The sequence below is a fragment of the Furipterus horrens genome, unplaced genomic scaffold (genome assembly GCF_987537825.1).
Source record: "Furipterus horrens unplaced genomic scaffold, mFurHor1.1.pri manual_scaffold_8, whole genome shotgun sequence".
NCBI classification, from domain to species: Eukaryota; Metazoa; Chordata; class Mammalia; order Chiroptera; family Furipteridae; genus Furipterus; species Furipterus horrens.
This window is the reverse complement of record NW_028327178.1, coordinates 38,030,609-38,057,176: the sequence shown is the minus strand read 5'-3', so window position 1 is coordinate 38,057,176 and position 26,568 is coordinate 38,030,609. Positions and strand designations below refer to the sequence as shown.

The 26,568-nt window shown below is 41.3% G+C and overlaps 1 protein-coding gene across 2 annotated transcripts in view; it reads left to right on the top strand.

The window, feature by feature from the left end:
* The window catches only part of LAMA3 (laminin subunit alpha 3), a 267,981-nt gene that overhangs the window by 229,991 nt on the left and 11,422 nt on the right, over nucleotides 1-26,568 (top strand). For both annotated transcript variants that reach the window (XM_090285716.1, XM_090285717.1), the window contains 13 exons: nucleotides 2,218-2,388; nucleotides 5,158-5,309; nucleotides 5,472-5,634; nucleotides 6,065-6,198; nucleotides 7,043-7,187; nucleotides 9,915-10,034; nucleotides 10,394-10,527; nucleotides 16,057-16,174; nucleotides 16,538-16,678; nucleotides 18,643-18,782; nucleotides 19,366-19,497; nucleotides 20,872-21,025; nucleotides 24,621-24,790. In XM_090285716.1, coding sequence (XP_090141842.1) covers nucleotides 2,218-2,388; nucleotides 5,158-5,309; nucleotides 5,472-5,634; nucleotides 6,065-6,198; nucleotides 7,043-7,187; nucleotides 9,915-10,034; nucleotides 10,394-10,527; nucleotides 16,057-16,174; nucleotides 16,538-16,678; nucleotides 18,643-18,782; nucleotides 19,366-19,497; nucleotides 20,872-21,025; nucleotides 24,621-24,790 — 1,874 coding nt within the window. The remainder of the gene's footprint in view (nucleotides 1-2,217; nucleotides 2,389-5,157; nucleotides 5,310-5,471; nucleotides 5,635-6,064; nucleotides 6,199-7,042; nucleotides 7,188-9,914; nucleotides 10,035-10,393; nucleotides 10,528-16,056; nucleotides 16,175-16,537; nucleotides 16,679-18,642; nucleotides 18,783-19,365; nucleotides 19,498-20,871; nucleotides 21,026-24,620; nucleotides 24,791-26,568) is intronic.

Sequence of the window (26,568 nt, the reverse complement as noted above, 5' to 3'; positions counted from 1 at the left end):
TTCTGTCACTAACAAGCTGTGAGAACTCGGGCCAGCCGCTTCTCACTGTGCCTCAGTTGCTTCTTCTGTAAGCAGGGTAAATGATAGTATGAACCTCATGAGAATGTTAGGATTAAATAAGTTAATGTAAAACAGTTCCTGGCTAAAAGCACCATGCAAGTGGAAAACAAAAAATAATCAGCAAGGGCTGTTGAACACCTTGAACACCTGACTTGCATGGCATTCTCTTGGGTGCTGAGGACACAGAGATTATTATTAAGCTGTAGTCCTGGACTCAGGTTGCTCCCCAGCTGCTGCAAGCGACAGCTGGTGAGCAGACTACTCTAAGAGGATGGATATAAGTGTGTCATGCAGGTTTTAGAAATTCCCATTTCTACCTGGGGAGGCTCGGGATAGTACAAAAGGACACATATAAGAATGTTCAATGCAATACAGTGTGTGACAACAAAGAAATAATTGGAAAAATCCAAATGTCCATCAACAGGAGAGGGATAAAATTATGATAAATTTATACAATGAAAGGCCATACAACAATAAATGCGAGTGAGCTAGAGCCAGGTGTATCAACACAGATAAATCTAAACACAGTGAGGCAAAGGAAGCAAGTTGTAGAATGACATGGACAGCTGGATCATACCATTGTACTAAAAATGTTTAAAACGTGAACAATAAAACTAATTTCAGTTTATAGATAAATGCATATTTAGTAAGAATATTCAGACATGCTTGCATGCAATCCCTGGTTGGAGTGTGTATGGGAATCCAAATTTAAGGTGGTGGTGAGCTCTGAGAAGGGAGAGGGGAACAGGGACAAAGTTGGCATACTCAAGGGGCTTCAATTATATCAGGAATGTTCAGTTCCTTAGGATGGTAATGCATATACAGATATATTTGCCATCCTTTCTTGTATTCCTGAAATATTTTCTTAATTAAAACAAATTTTTAATGAGTGGGAATTTTCCAGGTGACAAAAAATGCACAAGGGCATGCCAGGCAGTACTCAGAATGCAGCGGGGTAAGCTCGAGGGTGAGAAGAAGAAACAGGCATAAAATGGGCCTGACATGTGGGTGAGGGAGCTCAGCATGGACATGTTAGAGAGAGGCTAGCTCACGCATCACTAAGCCCCACCGCCACCACTGCATAATGCCTTACACGTACAAGGCCCGCCATAAATATGTCTTTGCTTGGTAGGTAAAATGTAGAGTTGGTGTGGGTATCATTCTGGGAGCGTTATTCTTTAGATTGTTCGATAATATTTTTTTCTGTGTTTTAATGCAGAGCTACCAAAGCTGGTCCACAAAGCAGCTCTAGTCAGAGAGCTTTTATTATCAGTCTGTTATATACAAGAATAAAATTGAGATGTGTCAAAATTTTTAATAATTTTGAATTGCTTCAACGTCCAAAAATGGGATTGGTGGAATAAATATCTTTTTTATTTCATTTTTATATTAATTTAATTTTTAATATATCTTTTCAAAAGACTTGGTACAGGGTAGATGAGACAAAAATAAGGGTCCTCACCAAAGAGTTTAGGAAGCACTATTTAGAGGGCCTTGAGACACTCATCTGTAGGGTTGAATGCCTGTAATAAATGCAACTATCACATGTAATATGTTCATAGGAAACCGTTTCTTTAAAAGTTCCTTTAAATTTTCTTGTCCTTGCTGGGCGGCTCAGTTGGTTGGAGCATTGTCCCATGCACCAAAAGGTTGCAAGTTCAGTCCCTGGTTGGAGCATGTATAGGAGGCAACCAATCAATGTGTCTCTCTCTCTTCTCTCCCTAGAATCAATAAACATATTCTCAGGTGAAGGTTTAAAAATTTTTTTTCTTGATGTATTATAAATTTATTCTATGCCAGACATCATGCTAAGTGCTTCCATACATGTTAGCTCATCTACACAGAAACCTTCCAGGGTTGGAATTATTATAATAATAATGAATCTATTTCTGGCACAGATAATTAAATAACCTCTCAAAAACCCCTGGCTGATAAACAGGAAGAAAATGAATGCTTGATTACCAGCTCCTGAAACAATTTAGTGAGTTTTTAGTCTAGTCTAGGAGACAGTCACACTATTTTGTTTCTTATTATGACAGTTTGGGAAAGACTGATATGTACTTAAAAGGAGTAGCTCCAAAGTCACAAGCTACCACTCTGAACACACCCACTTTCCTCAAGGTAGATGGTTAACATCATAGCTCTTGTCACTCACAGGTCGCTGTCCCCATGAGATTCAATGGTAAATCTGGCGTTGAAGTCCGGCTGCCAAATGACTTGGAAGATTTGAAAGGATACACATCTCTTTCTTTGTTTCTCCAAAGACCTGAGTCAGGAGAAAATGGAGGGACGGAGAATATGTTTGTAATGTACCTTGGAAATAAAGATGTAAGTATTGCTTTGACATTTCTGTTTTTTTAAATATGCTTTATTGATTATGCTGTTACAGTTGTCCCAATTTATTTTCTCTTTGTTCCCCTCCACCCAGTGACATCCCTCCCTCCAGTGGTCCCCCTCTTAGTCCATGCCCATTGGTTGTGCATATAGTTCTTCTCAACATCTTCCTGTTTACTCCACTTTCTCCTACTATGCTTTTTAATTCCTGTACCATCTCCCTCCCATTCCCCCCCTACCCCTTTCCTACTGACCTCCCTTCCTGCTGATCTCCCCCCATAATGTTTCCCATACCTATAATTCTTTTCCCACTCTCGTTGCCTACTTAGTTTGCCTTTGTTTCAGTTCCCTATCTTCTGTTGTTGGTTGTTGTGGTACAGTTTTCATTTTAATGTTCATAGTTTTGATCTCCTTCTTCTAAACAAGTCCCTTTAACAGTGGCTTGGATCTGATGAACCCCTGCAGTTTTACTTTGTCCTGGAAGCACTTTCTCTGCCCTTCTATTCTGAATGACAGTGTCACTGAATAGAGTAATCATGGTTGTAGGTTTTTGCTTTTCATTATTTTGAATATTTCTTGCCAGTCCCTTCTTGCCTGCAGAGTTTCTTTTGAGACATCAGCTGATAGTCTTATTGGGACCCCTTTGTACATAATTCTCTTCTCTCTTGCTGCTTTTAATATTCTCTCTTTATCCTTAATTTTTTGACATTTTGATTTTAATGTGTCTTGGTGTGGTTCTCCCTGGGTCCATTTTTTTTGGAACTCTCCCTGCTTCCTGGACCTATAAGTCTATTTCCTTCCCCAAGTTAGGGAAGTTCTGCTTCATTATTTTTTCACATAATTTTTCAATTTCTAGTTCTTCTTCTTCACCTTCTGGCAACCCTATGATTTGGATGTTGGCCCGCTTATAGTTGTCCCATACGTTTCTGAACCTCTCCTCATTTTCCTCACTTTTTGTTTCCTCTTTCTCTGCACTGGTTGACTGTTTGTTCCTTCCCTATATTCCAATTTGTTGATTTGATCCCTGGTTTTCCTTCCCTCACCACTAATTTCATATGTATTTTTGTTCATTTCAGCAGGACTGGCCTTCATTCCTTCCCCACCTTGTTTAAGATCTGCTGTTAGGTCTGTAAACATTCGTATAATCAAAGCTCTGAACTGAGCCTCAGAAAGATTTCCTGTCTACTGCTTTGTTAGATTAGACATTTGCTATCTGGTCAGCTGCATCACCACAATCTCTACCATGATCTGTGCCATTCTGACAGTTTTGTGTTTACCTTTGCTTCCTGGGTGGGGCTGTCACACCTCCTACGCTATAGGGGGCGGAGCCCTGTGCACTCGTCACAACCAGGCAACCCTTCTCACCACACTGTGGCATTTTCTGTGGGGGTGGCGGGTCCAAGATGGATTCCTGCCATTCACTCCCCGCCGAGAGACTGGGAGCCTCCTCTTCCATCCCAACCCCCTCCAGGCCTCACAGTCCAAGGCAATGGGGGTCTGCCTTCCCTGGCATTGGAATCACAAGCTGACAGGTCTGGTCTGCTGCTAAGGGTGCTCCTCAGGCGCTTCTTGCCTCCCCTTAAATATGGATGTCTGTGCTTACTGCTGTCCCGCCGCCATCGCCGCAGCTGCCGCTGCCAGGGCAGCTTGAACTCTCTGCCCCAGCTTTGCCCCTCCTACCTGTCCAGATGAGCACCGCTTGTTTATGACTTCATACGTTCAACTGCCATTTATTTTCTGGAACTTCTGATTATTTCTGGTTTTGCGGTAGTTGTATTCCTTCTTAGTTGTGGAGGGAGATTGAGCATGTCAGTCTAGGCCTCCATCTTGTCCAGAAGTCTCTCTCTTGTTTTTAAAAGAGTATATGGTTTTTGAGGTGCATGACACCACTGTGTTGCTGCCATTGGCATAACAGGAGAAAACCCCACTGACACTTCATCCTAATTGTCAGAGGAAAAGCTAATCACTGACTGGGTTAGAGTACAATTTTTGGAGAAGAAATATCTGAAACATGCTTCTTGAAAATTCTGTCACTTAATAAATGGTTATGTAACTAGGAGATACTGTATTTAAAAATTCCTAAAATCACAATTATTAATCATTCAAGGTGTTGGTACGTTGTTTGTAGATTTCTTATGACATGACCCGTTGCTTTGTACTAGGACAAAATGAACATTGCTTATTCCTTCAACATATGTATACCTTATACCTACTAGGTGCCACACCTTGTATTTATGATAAACAAAAATCTGTTTTTTGAGTGTACTTAGTGTACACTTAAAACTGGTTAAAATGTTATATTTTACTATAATTTAAAAAAATTTATATCTATCTTGAAGTGTTCATATTCTAACAGGAGAAAGATACATATGTAGCTATGATAATACAGGGTGCTAGGTGTCATAACAGACACATGCACACAGTGTTCAGGGAATGCTGTATGGTACCAGGAGAACAGAAATGGCTTCTCTCTCTTATCAGACTAAAGTATAATGGAGACCCGACTCCATTTCTGGTTCATCTGTATGGTAGGCACTTGGCAAATATTTGTAGAATAAATGAGTATACTATACCATGAGCAAAGACCTCTCAGACATTATTGATGTTAAGTATTCTGTCTGTATTATTCTGTGCAAGGAAACACCTCATTTATTCTGCCTGCCCAAGGCTTATTAGGTATATTAGTTGAAATGCACTCTCTTGGGATTGGAAGTTGAGAGAATATGTGTGTCAAGTGTTCTGAGGTAGACTTTATGCCTGCAGGCTTCCAGGGACTACATTGGCATGGCAGTCGTAGGTGGCCAGCTCAGGTGTGTCTATAACCTGGGAGAACGCGAGGCTGAACTACAAGTGGACCAGATCTTGACCAGGAGTGAAACGCAGGAGGCGATTATGGACCGGGTGAAATTTCAGAGGTACAAGGCTGATAGACTACTTCTCTTCGTTAATTTGACTTATACTCACCAAACTTCAATTAGACATGTTTCTGGACCCCATTTTTAAAATGTTGGCTTTGACTTTTTTTTTTGTTGCATAAATTTTTATATACCTTTATTTTCTAATCTCTTTTTAAACAGAATTTATCAATTTGCAAGGCTTAATTACACCAGGAAAGCCACGTCCAACAAACCGGAAACATCTCAATTCCATGACATGGACAGTGGAAGTAGTAACACACTCCTCAACTTGGATCCTGAAAATGTTGTATTTTATGTTGGAGGTTACCCACCTGACTTTATAGTAAGTACAAATGTTATTTCACTGAGTGAAAATATCTAAATTTTAGTTTCGTATGATAACCTCTTTTCTCTACTTATCACATATAAAAGATGGATTTGGCTATATATTCTTAAAGCTTATCTAGGGATAATAGCTAACACTTGAGTACTTCCTTGCAGTGACATATGCTAAGTATAGTAATTTTAAAAGCATCATTAATTATCATCCCCACTTCACAGACCAGGAGACTGAGACAAAGAGGCTGAATAAGTTGCCTGAGGTCATATAGCTAGCAAATAGTAAAACCAGGGCGTTTGGTTCCAGGGTCCACATTCTTAGCCCCTATTGCTATCTTAATGGTTAAAAGTGACAGATTCATACTATTTCTTGGTCATCCTGACCATTGTCCTTTGTTCGTTTAGTAGATTTTTTGTTTCTTTTTTTTTTCCAGCTTCCTATAAGACTTAGATACCCTCCATACAAAGGTTGTATTGAATTAGATGACCTCAATGAAAATGTTTTGAGCTTGTACAACTTCAAAAAAACTTTCAATCTCAATACAACTGAAGTGGAGCCCTGCAGAAGGTAAATAAAGCCTGGAAACTGTGTCTCCATAACTGTGATTTTTATAATAACTTGCAGGTATATTACATATAGTAAAGGATGGCCATTGACATGCTGCTGCTGTCACTGGTTGCTTTGGGCCAGTAGTTCTTAAATTATGCTCACCTGCAGCAGCACTAGTCCAGCCCTAACATCAAATAACGGTAGTCTTTTCTTCATTTGTATAATATATTTGATTGGTAGAGTTTTCTCAACTTAAAAAAAAAGCAAATCTTTCTTAAGTTTTTGATGCCTCCCACCACAAAATGCTCAGTGTAGGGTGGTACCTGATTTAGGCACAAAAGTATATATTTACTGTGAGTTTTTTAAAAATAGTAGTCCACAAAGTACACTATGACTTTCTGGGTACTCTGACACCTGGTTCTATTGAAAATTGCTGACTTAAGCTCCTGACCTTCCCTGTAGTTAAAAGATTTAGAATATTCTAATATGGAACAGACTATATATTTATTACTCAGAATAAAATTATCATATTTCAAGTTAATTATTTTTTTATTTACTTATTTTTATACATTTTAAGCTCTTCAGATGCTGGGCTACATCTTCCTAGGTAGATACTTCCAAAAGGGACTCAAATATTATTGTTATTGAACTAGGGTTTACTTATCATAAGAGTGTAAGAGCACACTCAGGAGAAATAGCTGGTTGTTTTAACATTTTAAAGATGTTTTCTCTTTAAGAAATAACAATTAGATCACATATGCTTTGCTCTGTTTTTCAGATAGCAGCATCTCATATTAATAAATACAGTTGTGTGGTAGTCCTTTGCTGCTATGTTCTAACTTGTGATAACTGATGTTGGCAGGAGAAAGGAAGAGTCAGACAAAAATTATTTTGAAGGTACAGGCTATGCTCGAGTTCGAACTCAAGCAAATGCTCCCTTCCCAACCTTTGGACAGACGATTCAGACCACTGTGGATAGAGGTCTACTGTTCTTTGCAGAAAACCAGGTAATCTATAACAAGCATCTAAATATTAGCAAATATATCCATTCAATTGAGCAATTTGGGGGCAACTGGGTTATTATAAACAACTAACTAGAGCTGAAAGACAACGTGCAAATGTTACCCACATCCTTTCCCTTGCCCCAATTCTACTTTCTTTGGTTGCAGGAATGTGTGTCTTAAAAAGGCAAGTAATAAGGAATTTGAGAACATGCCACCTAAATATGGGAGAAATTACCCCCTTTCCCATTCAATTTTCAATGTCAGTTTTATTCTTTGAAACCTAGTACTTGCCTAATAATTTATTTATCCTGTATAAAAACATACGAAGACTTCCTGGGATCTCTGAGAGCTAGACTGTTTGACTTTCAGCTGTTTGCACCTTAGTCCGTCCGACTCTTACCAGGCTATGTGGGGTTGTCTTTATCCACCTGACCCTTGACTATCCAAGACATGAAAGCTTCTCTGTTATTAAGCAGCTGAGATTCTTAGCCGCCACTCTTTAGTCTCGTAGTTTAGAAAAGTCCGAAGTGATGCTCTCCAAGTGATCATTAGCGCCATCTGCTGGTAGGTGGTCTGGGAGTTGTCTGCTCCTGTGAACAGCCCTTTTATAGTTGCTTCATGAAGGACCAGTTCTGGAGAAGTGGGGATCTCCCATCTAAGAATGTGGACTTCATAAGGCACTTGGGATTTTACCAGACCTTTCTATCTGAAGGGTAGGGACAGAGACGTGGTCAAACACCTCTCTCTGGGGTTGGTCTGGACCCTCCAGGAGATTCCAAGGCTAAATCAGTTCTGATGGTTTGGGAAGGTCCTGACCTGCCTGAAGAATGCACAGCTGAGAAGTCACACAGCATCTTCAGGAAAAGGCAGTTGTTTTCCAAAACAAGGTATTCTTTGTACTATATTCTGGATTTCTTTGAGACTAAGAACCAGAAACACTACTTAGATTAGAAGAAAACTTACAAAATGCCATTAGCATCCAAATAAAAGAAAGTGATTTAGAGTACAGCTGTTACGTAGGCTGGCTCATTACTCTCAGTGAGTTCATATTATTCTGTTATTTATGAGTCTGCTGAACCCTAACTGGCTTCCCAGGACAAGGTTTGGGATCCAACTAAGGACTGACTTTTCTTTTAAAGACTCTGGCAGTAGACTTCAAAGAGAGGCATTCGTATCAATAGGGAACGGTATGAAAGCAAACCTTCAAGCCCTATTGGAGATGGCAGTTCAAGTATGCATCTTACCCCATGATGACGATGCAAAACAACCCAGACAGACCTGATTCCTGCCCTCAAAGACCTTGTGTGCTAGATGGGAAGACAAATATCAAATTTATGCTCGTTACCAGGTTAATTATATCACAATGGTGATGAGAGAGGGAAATTTTGAGGTGAAATGAGGATGTATAACAGAAAAGACTTCTTGAACAAATGATGTTTAATATGAAGCCTGGAAGACAACCAGAAGACAGAAGAGTGATCCATGTTGGGGAAGGGGCAAGAAGAGAGAGCAGAAGACTAATCCGTGGGGGGGAGGGGCAAGAAGGAAACCCAGGCATGGGAAGGACAGGGAGCATTGGGGCTGTAACAGTGGTCCATGCGACTGGGACACAAGAGGCAAAGGGACCACAGAAAAATAAACCTGAAGGGGTGGTCAGGGTCTCAGAGCATCTGATGAGGAGTTAGGGGGTTATCCTGAGAGCAAAAGAGAGTAACGTGTTCACACCGGCATTTTCAAAAGACCGCTCTGGCTGCAGAGTGGAAAATGGATTAGAGAGGGCACAGGGTGAATATGGGGGACAGTTTGTTGTTGCTGTGCAGTCCAACTGAAGGACTTGTGGCTGAGACTAGATGGCATGAAATGGAGAGAGAGTTAAGAAATGGTGGAAATGACTAGATTTGATTGGATGACTCTCAAGAATTGAGAATGACTCCTAGTGGGTTTGTGGCTGGCTCAGCAAGCAATTAGTAGTGAGAGAAAGGAGAGAGCAGCATGAAGGGCAGAGAGACCGGTTTGGTGGCAGGTGGGAGGCGCGTAGATTCCAAGTTGTATTAGAGATATTCTGAAATTGAGTATCTGTGAGTCATGGCAGCAATAACAGTAAGGTGATCAGATGTAAGACCTGGTGCTGAAAAGATAGGTCTAGGCTAGAGAAAACCATTTGCACTCTGTAGATGCACCTGCATTGGAGCTGCAGGAGTGTCTGTAATTGTGAGACAGAGAGATGGGTGGGAGGGAAGAGCTCCTATGTGGGCTCCTCAAAGAATCCCCAACACTTAAATGGGAGGATAGAGGGGGATGAGCCAGCACATGAGACTGAGACATAATAATAAGCCAGGAAACAGATGGTAGAAAATGCCTGGGGTTTAAGTAGACCGTACCTCTTTCCAAAAGGTGGCAGTCATGTTTTCACATGATATTAATGATCTGTATCTTTTTGGTTTCTATTTGTACATGCTGGTTATAGATTCCTATAAAACAAAAACATAATAGCTAGCATTTATTTTGTCCTTCCTGTGTGCCAACCATTATATATGATGTTTGCCAAGGCTCACAGTGTGTAACCGTCATGCCCATCCCAGCAGTTGGATAGTGCAGCACCATGGCCCCTTTTCACTAAGAAGGCAGCTGGAGCTGAGAGCAGTCTGCAACTTGAGAATCACTGAGTGCCAGTGTAAGCTCTTCCTCTGTTGAGTCTCCTGGTAATCTACATTGTTTCCCATGTTCTAGGATCACTTCATCTCTATAAATATAGAAGATGGCAGTCTCCTGGCACGATACAAACTGGATTCAGAGCCACCAAAAGAAACAGGAACTAGAGACATCATAAATGATGGGAAAGATCATTCGGTATATCCTCTGAGTCTGTTTACTTGAATTGTTGAATATGCTTAGTCCTTTAAAATTAAGTCAGTGCCCAAAACTCTTTTCTATTACCAGATGAACTTATAGTTATTAACTGAGGGACCTGTCCTTTTAAAATTTGAACAGTTGGGCATGAAATATATAACATGAATATGGCATATATAAAACACAATTTCAAATGCAAATATTTCTATTAAAATATTTTAATATATTTTATGCAAAAGTGCTATGTCATGTATATAAATAAACCTGAAGGAAGGCAAAAAGAGTAATCTCTCTGAAGCACTGTGAATAGGATTCTTTTATTTCCCATTGCTCACTGGCTCACCTGTCATTTATTTCAGATTCAGATCATAATTACAAAAACCCGGACATTTATGTTGATAAATGTGAATTCTCCAAACATTAGAATTGAAGGTGAAATATTTGATTTTGATACATATTATCTAGGAGGAATTCCACTTTCAATCAGGGAAAGGTAAGATGATTTTTTTTAAGGAATCACATTGACTCTCATAGTGGTTATGATTGCTACTGATCAATTTGGCTTTAAAAAAAAAATTCCAGTGACAAATGAACACAAAAAGTTAACTTTTTGGTAGTAATATGTTAGGCAACATAGTAAAACAGGCTATAAGTAATGGGTAATGGGACTGGCCATTTGAAAGGGGATGCCACCCCCATTGTCATTCTTGGGAGGAGAGAAACCACAGGAATGTAGATGGTGTTGACAATGCTGCCAATTAGAATGGAGGCTGTGGCCCTGGGGCCATGAAAGTAGTGTTAAGAGATACCCTGGCCTAGTGACTCAGTTGGTTGGAGCATCATCCCATGCACCAAAAGGTTATGGGTTTGATCCCCAGTTGGACACATACCTAGGTTGCAGGTTTGGTACCAGGGTGGGGTGCATATGGGAAGCAACTGATTTATGGTTCTCTCTCATGTCTCTCTCTTTCTCTCTCCCCCTCTCCCTCTCTGTCCCTTCCTCTCTCTCTAAAATCAATAAAAAACATATTCTCAGGTGAGGATTTGAAAAAAAAAAAAAGTAATGTAAGAGAGCATAGTCCCATGCCTGACAAGCAGTCCTGGGCACTGGAAGCTGGGGTTGCTGCCTTTAGGAAGTATTTCTAGACTGTAAGGTACAGCTGAACTACCTGCTTCTTATTTGTTATGGAGCATAGAATAGGTGCACATCTGTTTCTCAGATTAATGAATACATGAATGAATTAAATTCATTTAAAAAGAAATAAAGCTTAAGCTGAATAAGAAAAAACACTTTGAGAATGTACTTTAAAAGACTTTTACGTTTTGTTTATATCCTCCAGAAAGGTTTAGGATAGTTGATGATAATGTATGGAAAGAAGATACCCTGGAAGGGTTAGTACAGCCTCATGACTAAGCTAAGGGAGTCCCAGAATGTTTGATTATAATTACTTTTATATGAGATCTGAGGCTAGTTAACTATTTTTCTAACTTATCAATCAGTTGGAAAGAGGACTAGATATTATTTATAAGGTGTTACACAGGGTATTTTTTCTTCTACAATCCTTATACATTTGAGCATCTGTCCTTTCTTAGTAAGGAGGCACTAATATTTGTTTTAAAGTTATCAGGGTCATCCCCAAAGATAAGAATGCAGGTGAGAAATTTTAGCACTTTCATAGAGATTGGAGTGAATTTCTTTATGCCTTAGATTGTGTGGACAGGAAAAAGCCTTGTAGATCATGGTATGTAACCTCTGAATTTTACAGAAGAAGTAATTAAGAGCCAAAGAGGTGATATTAATATTTAATATAATCAATATTGAATAGCAATTGAACCATGAATAGCTAGTTAAGAATGGTCAATAATCTTGACTTTATTCAATTAAATGTAATAAAATAGAGTAACTTAAGGTAGCATTATGTGCATATCTGGGGTCCTAATTTATTTGTTCATTACTCACTGAGTACCTAGTGACACCAGGCAGTGAGGCAGGTGTTGGGAAGAAAGTGACCACCAGGGCAGAGCCACAAGTATGGCGAAAGGAGATAGTAGAAAGTGACCAGCCATGAGAGGGGAAGCTCAGGGTGCTGGGGACCAGGAAGGTAATCTAATCCAGTTGGGGCCATCAGGAAATTGGCCTCTGGCTAGACCTGAAAGACTCCAGCAGTCAGCATCTGGGAAGAGCCAGGCACTAGAGAAAGTGTGAACTATCAAAGCCCTAGAGGACACTGTGAAGCAGGCCAGGGCTGCCCCATGGGCTGGTGCAGAAAGCAGGGGCCAGACGACAGAGGATCTTTAAAGTCATAGTAAGGGGCCATCAGGGGGACTTCAGCAGAGAAAGGACATGATCAAATCTGGGTTCTCAGTAGCTCACTCTGGTTCAAGGCAGAGATTGTATCAAGAGGGGGAAAGGGCAGAGGCAGATGGAGCTATTAGAAGGTGAGTTATTAACAGAGATAGAGAAGAGGGTGGCCTGACCAGGGAAATGGGGATGCAGATAAGGAAACAGGAGTGGATTTCCAGTATACTTAGGACAGTGAGTGAGCAGTACAGAAGAGTCACTTGGCTTTGGGAAGTAAGGGAGAAAAGTGCACACAAACTGCTTATGGTTTGTTATCTAGCACTTGGGCAGTTGGAGAGCAGTAATGGAGGAGCAGGGTGATGAGTTTGGGCTGAGCAGCAGGTGGAGAAGCCAGGATGGATTAGACATAAGGTCTAGACCTCTGAAGAGAAGTCCAGGAAGAAGAGGAGGTAAATCAAACTCAGGGACAGCTGGGTATTGAGGTTATGGGGGCAGGCAGGCTCACCCAGAGCAGTGAGGAATTCTCAGAGGCAATACAGAGCCCTTGGTTGGCGGTTTGCAGTTGTCTGAGGGCAGAAGGCCCCAGACAGTGATGTAGGTGCCTGGCAAGCAAAGTTTACGAGGAAAGAGTATGGGGTGAAAATCCAAAGAATGGTTCTAGTTGTGGCTCAGCCATGGAAGACCTGTCTGACTTTGGGTTAAGTCACCACTCAGCCTTTCTTTGCCTTGTCATCTCTATTCGTTAAAGCAATACATTGATGGATATAGGTATGCATATACATACAGATATACATATATACTTTTCATAGTAATCTCATAGTAATCTGCCACAGGGTCCTCCAAACAAGGAACGGCTTCCTTTTTCTGGGCAAGTTTATACTTTGATTTTTTTTTTTTTTAATTCACATCACAAGAACATGGAAAATGTAGGACCTAGAGGCCAGTCAGCAGATCTCACTGGCTTTTTACTCCCTCACAAGTAAAATGCTAGGCAATATTTTACTCTTTCTGGTCCTTCCTGATGGTCCAGAGGGGCCTGAAAGCCCTGGAGACATGGGGCACTGGGGGCAGGGTGGGCATAGAGGAGTTCATCCCAACCCCTGGCATAAATGGTAGACTCTTACAGACAGTAGTAAGTGCTTAAATCTAATGGGGAGAAAAACAGTCTAGAATAATCACTAAATAAAGCAGCTTTGACTGAGAGATTTTGTGAATGTTCTGTTTTCTCCTCTCACTGTAGTGTGTCTTCTGGGAATGGGACCCAGCTCTTGGAATGCCTTGTTTAGGATTCTAGTCAGAAGCCACAATCTGTCAATCCCATTTGTTTCCCATGAGAAGAGAAAACCATCTCTGACAGTGCCAGAGAGTCTCAAACTAACAAGAAATTTTTCCTGGAAACCGACACATTGAGTATAAGAATAAAACATTATTGAATATAATAATAACACATTAAAATGAAAATAATTTGAAAAGTAAACATCAATCAAGGATGTATTGGACATTTTACTAAGTACCCAGCACTGGGTTTAGGATTATATTTTGCTCTTACTGCTCTCTGAAATCCACCTCCAGGAGGCTGGAACCTTGCTAGATCTTTGTGAATCGATTGGTCCATGGAATGCGTACACAGCCCAAAGTACTAGCCCATGAATACCGTAACTTACGCGACTGCAGTCACGTTCCTCAGGAAAGTGCATGTAGTCCCTGCACCCTGGAGTAAACGTGGAACTCTAGGCCCTCAAAGATCTGGAGTAACACGGGCACCCCAAAGAATAGTGGAAATAAATCTACCATCTTACCATCTCTGCTGTAGAAAACTTCTCTGTGGGAAAGAGCCGTGATCATTCCAAGTGCTGTGGGTACGCAAGCCGTATGCGAGTAAGGCTCAAGGGCTTTGGTGACGCTAGCTTGTGTGTCCCACTGACCGCTCAGATTCCAGTGCTGCTTTCCTGCTGCGTGACTTCAGGCAAGTCACCCAGTCGCTCTTAGCCTCCTGCTACATCTGCAACGTGGGCACAGGAACTGCCTCTCTCTTAGGGTGGTCGTGGGGTTCAGAGCAGTTAGCACAGTGCCTGGCACATGGTAGATGCTCAGGAAATGTGAGATCAGAAAAGACGTCCCTCAAAAGGTTATTGTGAGGATAGCATGACAGTACCTTGCACAAAACAGGCATTTGTGTCTACTAGTGGCCTTTCTCTCCCCCTTTTCTTTCCTGCCGCCTTCTTCTCCCTCCAGCCTATACTTTATGGAAAGAAGGGCCTTGGGAGATGCTGACATGTCTAAAGCATGTTGAAATGAGAGGGCGGATCTAAATGTATGTGTAAATAGACAAGCTCCAGGAATCCATACAAACTTTCCTCCTCTTCTGAGGGAAAAATCCATCTTTATAAAATCATTAAGCTCATGCTACAATTCCAGTGAGAATTTAATTCTTCCTTTTCCTTTAATAAAACTTAATTTTATGCATATTACAGGTAGCTAAACTGCTTATAATGAATTCAATAAATACAAATGCAGGAACCCCTCCATCTAGAAAAGTGAGCTGCCTTACGGATTTATCATGAAATCAGCTTTGTGTTCTTCTTAGTACATCATTTGTTTAAGAAACACAAATATTTGCCTGGACTTCAGCTGGTTCATGTGCAGTAATGTTTTATGTGAATTCACCTTCAGACAGAGCCAGAAGTCAAACCAAAGGGGAAATGCCAAGGCAGCCACATGGGAAGAGCTGCTTTAGAAATGGTTCTCTATAATCATTGCATGAACATGGGACTAGCCACTGAGTCTGCCGTCTCATGTTGAGTCCCTGCTCCGTACCAAGTGCCATTTGAGTGTGTTACACATATTACCTCATTTAAACTCCTGACAATCATAGGAAACAGATTAGATATCCCATTGTATATGGGAGGAAAAAGAGGCACAGAGAAGTTAGGTGGCCTGCTCAGGCAGCAGAGACAGGACTTGAACCCAGACAGTCTGGTCCAGAGCCCACAGCTCTAGAGTAGGACTATCTTGCCTCTGGCAAACATCTCCTGAGTATTCATGATCATGTCCCCATGGTTCCAGGCTTTCCTGTGCATTGCCTTGTTTAATCCTCACAGTAACCCCTTAGGAGGTGGTGGATACAGCACCTGAAGTCAGACAGTGCTTTCCATTGTTCCAGCTTGGCATTGGCTAAATATCAAGCCACATGTTTCGTAATTGTCTAGAACCAAAAAGTAACAGTTTGTTTCTTCTAAGTTTAACTTAGAAGAGGACAGAAAAAAAAGGCTAAAATTTTCTAGAGCACTCCTGACTCTGATAAATTCCTTATTTATTAAGTTATTAATATATAATTATTAATATCTATCATGTATTTATTTATTAATATACTTTCTAGTCACCATTCACTGCCATGACTCTTGGCATGGGGGTGGAGTGGGGAGCAATTCTAGATATTGTATATCTTCCCAGTCTCTATACCTTTTGAGGACACTGACCATTCTTTTCTCAACACTATTTTGCTCGTTTTTAAAGCTGAGAATGCAGAATCACACAGAAAAGAAGTAGATATTCCAAGCATCACAAAATAAATAACATTATAGAAATCCCATGAGAACAGGTAACCCTAAAATACATACATATCTATGGGCAAGAAGTAGCAAAGTGCAGTGTTTCAGCTCCAGTTCTCAGCTAAGCCGGTCTGGTATTTCCCTTTCCTTTTTGTGTGTCTCAAATCAGGTTTAACATTTCTACACCTGCTTTCCGAGGCTGCATGAAAAATCTGAAGAAAACTACTGGCGTAGTTAGGTTGAATGACACCGTGGGAGTAACAAAGAAGTGCTCAGAAGACTGGAAGGTAAGTGAAGAGTTCAAAACCTTGCAAGGGAGTGATCCCCAACCAACCCATTTTTGGTATTCATTAACACTTCTACTTTGGACTCTTTTCTGGTAGCACACAATGTGTTATTGTGAGCTGGCTCAGAAACACTCCCCACATGGGTTTGCATCTGAGATTTGTAGGAAAGGAGGAATACCAACTCTCCGCACAAAAACCTACAGATGATTGATAAATTATCGTTCAGAAAGGCAAACCTTAATTTCTTCTTGAGGTATCATCAACCATATTAATCAGTTGATGTGAGAAGACATAGGATAAGATCGGAATTTCAGCTGTGAAATTATTGCCATGATAGTAATTTATTCTGTGTTTGCATTTCAGCTCGTGCGGTCTGCCTCATTCTCCAGGGGAGGACAATTGAGTTTCACCAACTTGGACTTCCTGTTGCCCAGCGAGTACCAGGCCTCCTTTGGGTTTCAGACCTTTCAACCCAGTGGCATATTATTAAATCATCTGACAGGGGTATGAAACATTGAACAAGATTTAAACTTGACTCAAAGTTTGGTGTCAAAAACAATAGAGAGTTTTTGAATATAAAATGGGAATTGAAATATATATCCCAGGATAGGTCCTAAAGAAAATCAGGCTTAGAAAGTACATTATAGATCACAGAATTGAATTTGTGTGTATCTATGGGCTTATATATATTCTTTTCAGATTTATTTTTTGAGTCAAGGTGAATTACAATAATAATGTAGTTTAAAGTTTTAGATCTAAGAGAAAAAATCAGAATGTATCCCCATCATTCCTTTTTGATATCACAAAAGAGAGCTTCCTTTTTTTTTGCAGCAGATAGTTGGACAATATTTACATCTGGGAAATGGGAGAAAAGAAAGTCCTTTGTTCTTTGTTCATGTACAACAGAGCCACAGAAATTCTCTTCAGCAAAGAGGTACCCTCTGTAACTTAAGAGGATTTAGCTAGTGCAGGGACGCAGGCATAGAAGTCAACTAATACTTAAAAATCTCCTCGTGGAACAAGTGGGATTTAAAAAGAGAAGTAGAAATAACATACTGCCATTCTTGGATGTTTTTTCAGGATTTTCAGCACAACAGACATCTAGTGTTTGCTGAAAGGAGGGATGGTAGCTGACTCTGTGGATATGTCATAATAAAAAGCCTTTCCTGGCCTGGCCAGGTGGCTCTGTTAATTGGAGTGTCATCCCATACACCAAAAGGTCTCAGGTTCGATCTCTGTTTAGGGCACATACCTAGGTTGCGGGTTTGCTTCTTCGTTGGGGAGCATGTGGGAGACAACTGATCAATGTTTCTCTCTCATATCTATGTCTCTCTCTCTCTCTCTTTCTCTTTCTCTCTCTCTCTCTCTCACACATACACACACAATAAGAAAAGAAAGCCATTCCTCTTTTGACATCTTTTCTCATCAGCCTTTAGAGAGCTATTTTCAAAAATCAGTGCTAAAGAAGCACATGCCAACATTTAAATTGTGAGAATGTCTTTTCCATCAAAACAGGATGTTTTGATCTATTCTTCTGACACCAAGCACTTGATTCTCCTGCCAAGGGTAGGAACACTTGGTACACAATATACAAAATGGTCATAAGCAGATGGAAGATTTAATTGGCTTAGTAAAAGATGAAATGAATCTGGTCAATGCTGGAATCCTAGAAATATCTTAGGAACATGGCCCTCAACTTCATAATGGGTTAGCTAAGAAATATGTATCAATTAGCACTCTTTTATCTAATTCACAATGAATATTGCCAACTGAACAAAATCAACATATAATGAAACTGACATGGCTACAGCCACCACTGTAAAAATTGTTGTAGACTAAAACCTCACTGAAGAATTACATCTTGCTGAAAACTAAAACAATTGTACTTGGTAGAGAAAACATCAACAAAATTAAAATGACAGTTGCTAAAACTGCCCATGATAAGAATTGACAGAAAGAATCAAATCATCTTGCCAGAATTTAGATCTGCAGAGTTTGACATAGGAAAATTGAACTTCCTAGAAATTAGACCAAAAAATAAAAAATTCATAATGACTGAAGATAAGAGATCATTGTTATAATCACATATGAAAAAAAATGATAAATCAAGTCTTCATTCTAAAGTTTATTCAGAAAAGAATTGATCTAATGAAAATAGCAAAATGAAAGTGAAAATAGAAAAATTTAGAAATGGTTTAACTGTTTTGTATAATTGATGGAGAAATTAAATTGCTTTATGAATGTAGGTCCATAAAATGCTTTTGACAAATTCATCAGTGTTGCAATAATTTTAACATGGAGTTAAAATACTTAAATATGATCTTTAGATCAAAATAGCAAAGTCAAAATATCTGGGTCAAAACACCCTGTTTTATACATAGTTTTGATTGTAAATTCAGTATTGCTACTTCCATAATCCTTAAATGCAAATTAATTGCATTGATGGGTATATTCTATGATTATTTCAGACAAGCAGCCTGCAGGTCACCCTGGAAGATGGTCACATTGAACTCAGCACCAGGGAGAGAAGCAGCCCAATTTTTACATCTCCGCGGACATATGTGGACGGTTCACTGCATTATGTGTCTGTTATAAGCGACAACTCCGGGTGAGTGGAATGGCAAGTCTGCCAAAGCTCTAGGAATTTTACTTCATTTAATTTAATGGTATTTTCTAGTATCTTTTCTTGTGAAATATTTGTCCTTGAGACTGACACTATTTTACTTGCAAGTCTGGGCCTTCTTCCTGGTTCTATATCAATTTCCTCATTAAAAATTAATCAACATCAGATGGATAAATAAATTGCAGTATATTCAAAATGGGAGAATAAAATGGAAACAATGAGAATGAAAGCTCTGCAACTTTCTATGACGACATGGTTCCTGGGGTGCTGGGTAGTTCTTTATCTGGGTGCTGGTGCTGTTGTTACATTCACATTGCAAAACTCATTGAGCTGTACACTTACAATATGATATGTGCACTTTCTGAATGTGTAGGATACTTTAATAAAATGTGTGCAAAAAAAATACATGAAAAAATTGTAAATGCTCTTTAAAAATAAGTCTAGTTTAATGAGTTATTGTATGTAAAAGACATTGAGTCTGCACTGAAGAGTAAGTTGACCAAAAGGAGACAAATTTTTATTTTTTCCCCGCACTTCTCACCCTTGTTTTGCTTTCCTCTTCTTTCAGACTCCGGCTTCTCATTGATGACCAGCCTCTGAAAAGTAACCAAAGGCTACAAGGCTTTTCAAGTTCCCAGAAATTCCTGCGTCTGGGCGGAAGTAATTTTGAGGGCTGTATCAGCAACGTTTTTGTACAGAGGTGCGGGCCCTTTTCTCTGTGTTGTGATTGAGAACAGCCTGCTGATGCAGGTGGTGTTATGGGTTGTTAGTGGGTTCGGATTACCACAAACTTTCCAAGAATGACTTCTTTGGCATAATAACACACACATTAAAAACAAACCAACAACAACCACACACACACACACACACACACAACACAAGAACACTTGGGCCCAGCCTTCCTTTGTAGGAGCAGCTTTGGCACATAACCTTGGAAAAGGTCCAAATAAAATGAAGTTCAGGACTATGTTTCTGAAAAATATTCACACTGAAATATTCCTTCATTTTAATCTAGACTGCACAATTGGATTTAATCAGTTCTCCCAGTTTTCAGACCAAGGAATTGCGTGTACTGGTGCGGTGCTAGAAAACCAAACCACCACCGTGTTGAACATGACTTTCCAGAGAGAGTAGAACCTGATGCTTGCATGCAAATGTTTTAATTTTCTTTCCTTCTGATACAAAATTATTATTTTTAGATAAGACGCAAAACCCTCCCCAGGGTAGAGGGAAAGCCCAGGACTGGTCATGAGCCTCGGGCAGCCTGTCAGGAGCTTGTGGGTTCCTGTTGTCCATCAGGGCTCAGACAGCAATCATGAGATAAATCAGACTTACTGTGAGACCTTCCCAGCCAAATGCAGTGAGAAAAGCCCTTTCATAAACTCACTTCTGAGGTTTCCGGATGTTCACCCTCATTCTAGGTCAGCAGCTTTCAACTGGTGTGCCACGGTATGCTGGGGAACCACAGGGATTTGTAAAACATGCAACACCTGACTATTTAGTCAGGGCCACTGACCTCTTTTTCCTTAGATTGTCAAGTAAGAAAATGACAACAGCCAATGCAACAATAGCCATTCAGTGTGAATAAATTTTAATTATATCTATTTCTTGGTCAGATCGGCAAAAAATATAACACATTTTTTTGGTGTGCCACAGAATTTTAGTAACTAGTTTGTGTGCCATGAGCTGAAAAAGTTGGAAAATTACTGTTGTAGACTATCCGGTGCCCACATTTCTCCCCTTTGTATATTTTGTTTTCATGTTTCTATATGACACTTTGCCACAATCCTGACCATTCAAAAAGAAAAAAGGAAAGGAAAAGAAGAGTGTCTCAAGCCCTCCTCCTGGCAAGGTGCAGTGCTGGGTATTTTAGGGGATACAGAGGTGGGCATAGCATCTCCTCACCCTCTACGAGCCTAAGGATGCCTTTAGGTAGAAGGTACAGTAAAATGAAAGGTTACCCAGAAACCATGACAGTAAGAAGGTTTGTTTTTGGAACAATCTCTCCCTGCCAATGTGTCTTCCCTGATGTGTCAGAGTTTGGCAGTGGCTTTTTTTTCTGCCCTCATTCCAGGTCATCACAGAGTCCCGAAGTCCTAGATTTGGCCACTAAATCTACCAAGAGAGATGTGTCCCTGGGAGGCTGCAGTTTAAACAAACCACCATTTCTAATGTTGCTTAAAGGTTCTACAAGGTTTAACAAAGCCAAGCTTTTCAATATCAATGAGGTAAGTGTCAAACCTAACCCAGGGTTTTGCTTCTCACCCTCTCATGGGAGAGGTTGGGGGAGGGGCAGGAGGGATGTGGATCACCTGACCCCAAGGTGCTCAGTGCCTCCAGGAAGTGGGATCGATAGGTTATCAACAGTTGGATTGTGCCAAAAGGTCCAGGTGGTTTTCTTTTTAGCTTTTATTTTGTACCAATGAAAATCTGGCATATTTTGCAGTCATAGAACAAACAGAACCTTGACTTAAGTTCCCAAATTTCTATAGTTGATGTCTTGCTCTTTTGACACTTCTGTTGTGTCTCCAGCACATGCAGTAATTGTCTCTAGAATACAGAGCCATGCCGCTTCCTCTCCCCACAGACACCTCTCTGTCCTGCCTCTGCGAAACATACACAATGCACCCAGGTCTTGATGAGACCAGTGTGGCTTGACCTTGACTGCACCTGAGAAACACCTAAAGCGCTTTGAAAATCCCAACACTCCGTTGCATCCCACCTAGTTAAGTCAGATGCTCTTGAAATGGATCCAGGTGGCAGAAGTTTGTTAAGTTCTCCTTGTGATACTAATGTGCAGAGCTAAGAGAGGCTGAAAGGAAACAAGATTCCTTGTTTGGTGGAAGTGGAAGCATCGTAATGAATTGAACACAGGGCTAGGACTTAAAGAATTCCTCACTTTCCCTGAGGTCAATGGTGTGACCTCCCCATGTCTGAGGTTACAATTAATATGATTAATGGATAACACTGAGCACCTCTGACATGCCAGGCATTGCCCTAAGCTCTTTAAGTGGATTTTCTTACTAAATCCGCAAGTAACCTTGTGAAAGAAGTACTATTACCAGCCACATCTTATAGAAAATGATGTTGTGGTTTAGAAGGGTCAGCCATTTGCCTGAGCTCCTGCAGATGGAAGGTGGAGCTGGAATTCAAGCCCAGGCAGCCTGACTTCAGAACCTGTGTTCTTTTAAAAGCAGTGTGCTTCTGTTCAGCACGCTTCTCACTTAACGTCAACCACACTCTGCTTGTCTGCCAATATTTCCCGGCTGTACAATGATTTGGGGGAGTTTAATAGATAGTACATAATAAGAAATGTTTTATGCTATTAAGAAGGAATATACTTCATAAATCCCAAAAGGTTGTCATTTCACAGTTATGGAAAGAAGATCTTTAGACCTGCCCCATCAGAAATGAAGACATACATTCATTTTTTTTTTTAACTGTAAGGCTGAAAATTACTGAGAGACTAAATTAGTACAGTGGTGATGGAAATGGAGAGAAGGAAATGAATTCAAAGCTATTGAAAAGATAAAATATACATGTCATAGTAATTGAATGTGGGTGGCAAGGGAGAGGCAGGAGTTATTATAATTCTGAGGCACCTAGTCCGGTGCATGGATGGAGATGCCATACTGGAAAGAGGACAAGGACAAGTATTTGAAAGGAAAGAGAGTGCATGAAGTTTGTGGCATATTTAGTGGCAGGTGCCTGCAGGACATCCAGGTAGAGAAAGCTGGCGGGAGATGGTCAGGCGTCTCTGAGTGGGCCTCAGCAAATAGGGTGGGACTGGGGCCGTTGACATGGGAGACACCAGTAAATACGCTATACTTAAATTTCCCCCTGTTTTGTGTAAGCCCCCGGCTTAGATGGAAGAAGACATTAATTCTGCCTCCCAAAGCCTAGTAACAGAGAGAAGGCAACAGAGTTTTGTGTACTATGACTTTGGGGCAGACGTGCTGGGTTTGTGTCAGGTGTTATCACTTCCTAGGTGTATGACCTTGAATGACTACTTAACCTCCCTGTGGGTCTATTTTCTGCAACATAAATGAGGATATGAGGATTAAATGAGATAAGAAACGGAACATGTAGGAAAGTGCCTGGCATGTGGTAAGCATGCAGTAAATATTAGAATATTAGCTATTATTATTGTTATACACACTAATAACCTAAGCGAAAGGGACAAAACATGCTACAGGGTGGTGCAGCAGGAACTTTTCTGCTGCAGAGATCAGGGAGGTCCTTTTGGAGGAGGTGATGCATGAACTGGGTCTGCAGTATGGGTTCAGTTTAGACACGTGAGTGTTGTTGCTACATGAACAGGAGTCCAAAGCTGGGAGGCAGGATGTGGGTGGAACTCGCAGGTACCAGACATTTGCCGTGCATTCTCTCTGATCCTCACCAGTCTTCATAACATCTCTTTCAGTTCTCAGCACACCCCTCTGAGAGAGCAGAATAAAACGCCAACTTTACAGGTCAGGAAATTGAGTCTCAGAGAGGTTAATAAAGACTTGTGCTGTCAGTGAATAGGAGATTTGGAATTGAAGCTTAGAGCTGTAGAATCCCAAAACATGTGCTCTTCATAGTCACGTGTGTTCCTCATCTTCACGTGCTCTTCTCATGTGGCATCTGCAAGCTTGGTGAACAGGGGGAATTTGATGGAGAAAAGAGACTGAGGGAGGTGAGCTTGGAATCACACTTGAACTAAGTCAGACGAATCTTGGGTGGCCTGATCCAATTTTGACCTTTTTCTGTAGTTAACATGAAGCCACTGAAAGGAGTGCTTTTGTTACAGCGCTTCAGACCCTAAGCTGCAGTCAGGTCCAGAACCGGCTCTGGTTTTAAGTAATTCACTTAACTTCCTAGGGATTGGACATCTCCACTCAGCAATGTGCAAGCACAGACTGTTAAGTAACTGATTTGCATGCTGAGCACCTTATCTAGGAACTGGGTCGGGGAGGAAAACCTGGTCTTGAAGGAATCTGATTCTGTTGGGAAGCCTTCAGCTGCCAGCTCCAGAAAACACATTGCAAAATGGTTTAACCAGTAAGGGGGCTACGGTGTCACATTCATGGACCCACGTGGGGCTGGTGGCCTGGCACGTTGGGACTGGGCTCTGCTCCCCCAAGCCATCTGGGCTCTGTCCTGCACAGTGAAGGCCGACATATCCTTACGTGACAATGCCCAGCACCAGAAGCACTGGTCTGCCTGTGAAAGGCATGGACAGATCATTAAACCTGGACTTTGCAGCAGAGAAAAGGGGGGCAGTGCTAGCGAGTCTCATTTTCTTCCAACAGTTTCTCTGGTCACAGCTGATACTATTACGGTTGTTTCCTGCATTAAAACTCAGTCCCATTCATAAGTCCAAAGCGTTGTCAAGCTCAGACTTCTGTGCACATGTCGACTCGGATGAAAGTGGGGCCAGAATGTGGACCCCACACCTTTGGTATCCTGCTCTCTTGCTCCTCTCACTGCGCTCCTGCTAAAGCTCAAGTGAATGGCCCAGGGAGGGGGCAGGCTGGCAGCTCCGCGTCCCACCGAGTAGCTGGTTAGGCCCCAGTGCTGCTGACCAGTGCTGGCTCTCAAGGGACACTGTGAGAGGGGCTCTGGATATCACTGGTTCCGGGTGCAGCACTGTCAGGACAGGGAGCAGACTTCTGCAGGATGGGAGTAACATCCATCGTCCCCAAAAGGATGAATTCATCTGTATTGAATTCCTCTCTTAGAATCCAAAGTGAAAGCTGCTAGGCGCTTAGCAAGGTAAGCATTTTTCAGTCTTCCCCTTGACATTCAGTGGCCCTAATCACGTGCTTCTTTCCCATACAGCCAATGCAGGATGCACCAGCGGCCTCCCCAAGGAGCATGCAGGTGTGGCCGAGTGCTCAGTCTTGTCCATCACCTCCTGGGACACAGGCCAGTCATGGAGCCCTCAGGTTTGGGGACAGTCCCACCAGTCACTTGATATTCGTGCTTCCGCAGGAGTTGCTAAAACCAAGGTATTATTTAATTTTCCTGCTTCTATGCCAACTCAGAACCCAACTCTGTAATTTTACTCCAGATCAGGCTACCTAGCATGAAACTATACACCTGTCACTGATGATGGTGGCACTGCTACTTTCATGAAAAGAGGTGCCGGCCTGCACAGGACACAAAGCGTGATTGCCCGAGTGTGCTCCTTTGCCACAGCTGGGACGCACACGTGACGTGTGCTGCTCCGAGGCGGAAACAGCTCAGCTCTGGTTTAGAACTGACAGTGTTCTAAAAATAAGGCTGATAACTCTTCCCAAAGCTGCTATTTATTTCCATGACAAATCACCTTTCTTATCCTGCATTCTATAATCAGAGGAAAATCATTCTTTCTGGTAGACTCAGTGCCAGATAGATCATTTTTATAGGATACATTTGGACTTTTTGTGCTAACAAGTTGCATCTCTTTGGGGGAAGAAGGAATGAGCAGAGACGTTAATTATGTCAGAAGAAAAGTAGAAAAACAAGGTTTGTCATTTTCACATGATTGGAAGGAGCCCTAAAAAAAAAGTGCCAAAAATTAATTTATGATGTATCTATAGGAACAGAATTTTCCAGGGACCCAAAAGACCTGGCTCGCAGTTCCTGCTCAGCCACTTGCTGGCTGTGTGAGCTCAGGCCATAGGCCAGTTCAGGCCCTCAAGGCTGGAGACGTCAGGATGGGATAAGATGTGCAGGAGATTTATTGTTCCTGTGGCAGATGAAGGGGGAGGGGGCAGGAGCTGGCAAGGAGAGCCCTTAGCTGAGGTGGGGCGCTGCAGCCTGGAAAAGAGAGGGGCAGGAGGGAGGAGTGGGTGGGCCTCAGACTGCCGTGGGGCTCTGAGAAAGTCAGGCTTCTTACTGCCGCCTTTTTGGGATGTTAATCAGTTAGTCTTTTCTGAAAGAAAGTTGCCTTAAGAAATAATTCTGGAGAGCAAATGTCAGGTCTACTAGCCAAGCCCACATATGTACAGTACTTAACTTCTTTAGCAAGTTCTATCCTCCTTAAATTGGCTAACCCTCATTTTCCAAACCTCTGCGCTCACACAGATACACCACAAGAAATATTGAGCAGTGTCACCATCTGGTTGGTTTAATTTAACAAATACAGTTTTTTGTTTTTTTTTTAATTTTGAAGAACATTGCCCTGAAGGAAACTTGCTCATTTGAAGAATTAAAATGCATCGCATTGTTTGCTCAGCCTCACAGTATTGAAAAGCAAAGAGAAGTTAACAATGTGATTTTTTTTCTTCCACTTCCTGATTCTGCCTCCAAATTTTCCATATACCATTTAATTCAATTCAGTAACTAATTCTTAAGTGCCTGCTGAGTACTAGGCACTGGGGATACAGCTCTAAGCAGGGCAGACCCAGTTCCTGCCTTCTGTCTGGTGTGCACTTAGACAGAAACCAGGAGGAATGGGCGATGACAGCCTATTAACAGCTGCGTCTCCCACCACCTCGTTCTATTGCACTTTTAGGCACCTGTGCCCCATAAACAACTCACGGAATAAAATGTCCATTACTGCATTCTCAGCCTCCATCGCAGTGCCTTATACATACTACATACTCATTAAATATTTGTTAAATGAATGAGTAAATAAGTGGGTGGATGGATAGACGAATGAATGTAAGTTTTCATAGGAAGTAAAGCTACCCCTGGCTGCTGTGGCTCAGTGGATTGAATGCTGGCCTGTGAACCAAAGGGTCACTGGTTCCATTCCCAGTGAGAGCACATGCCTGGGTTGCAGACCAGGTCCCCATTTGGG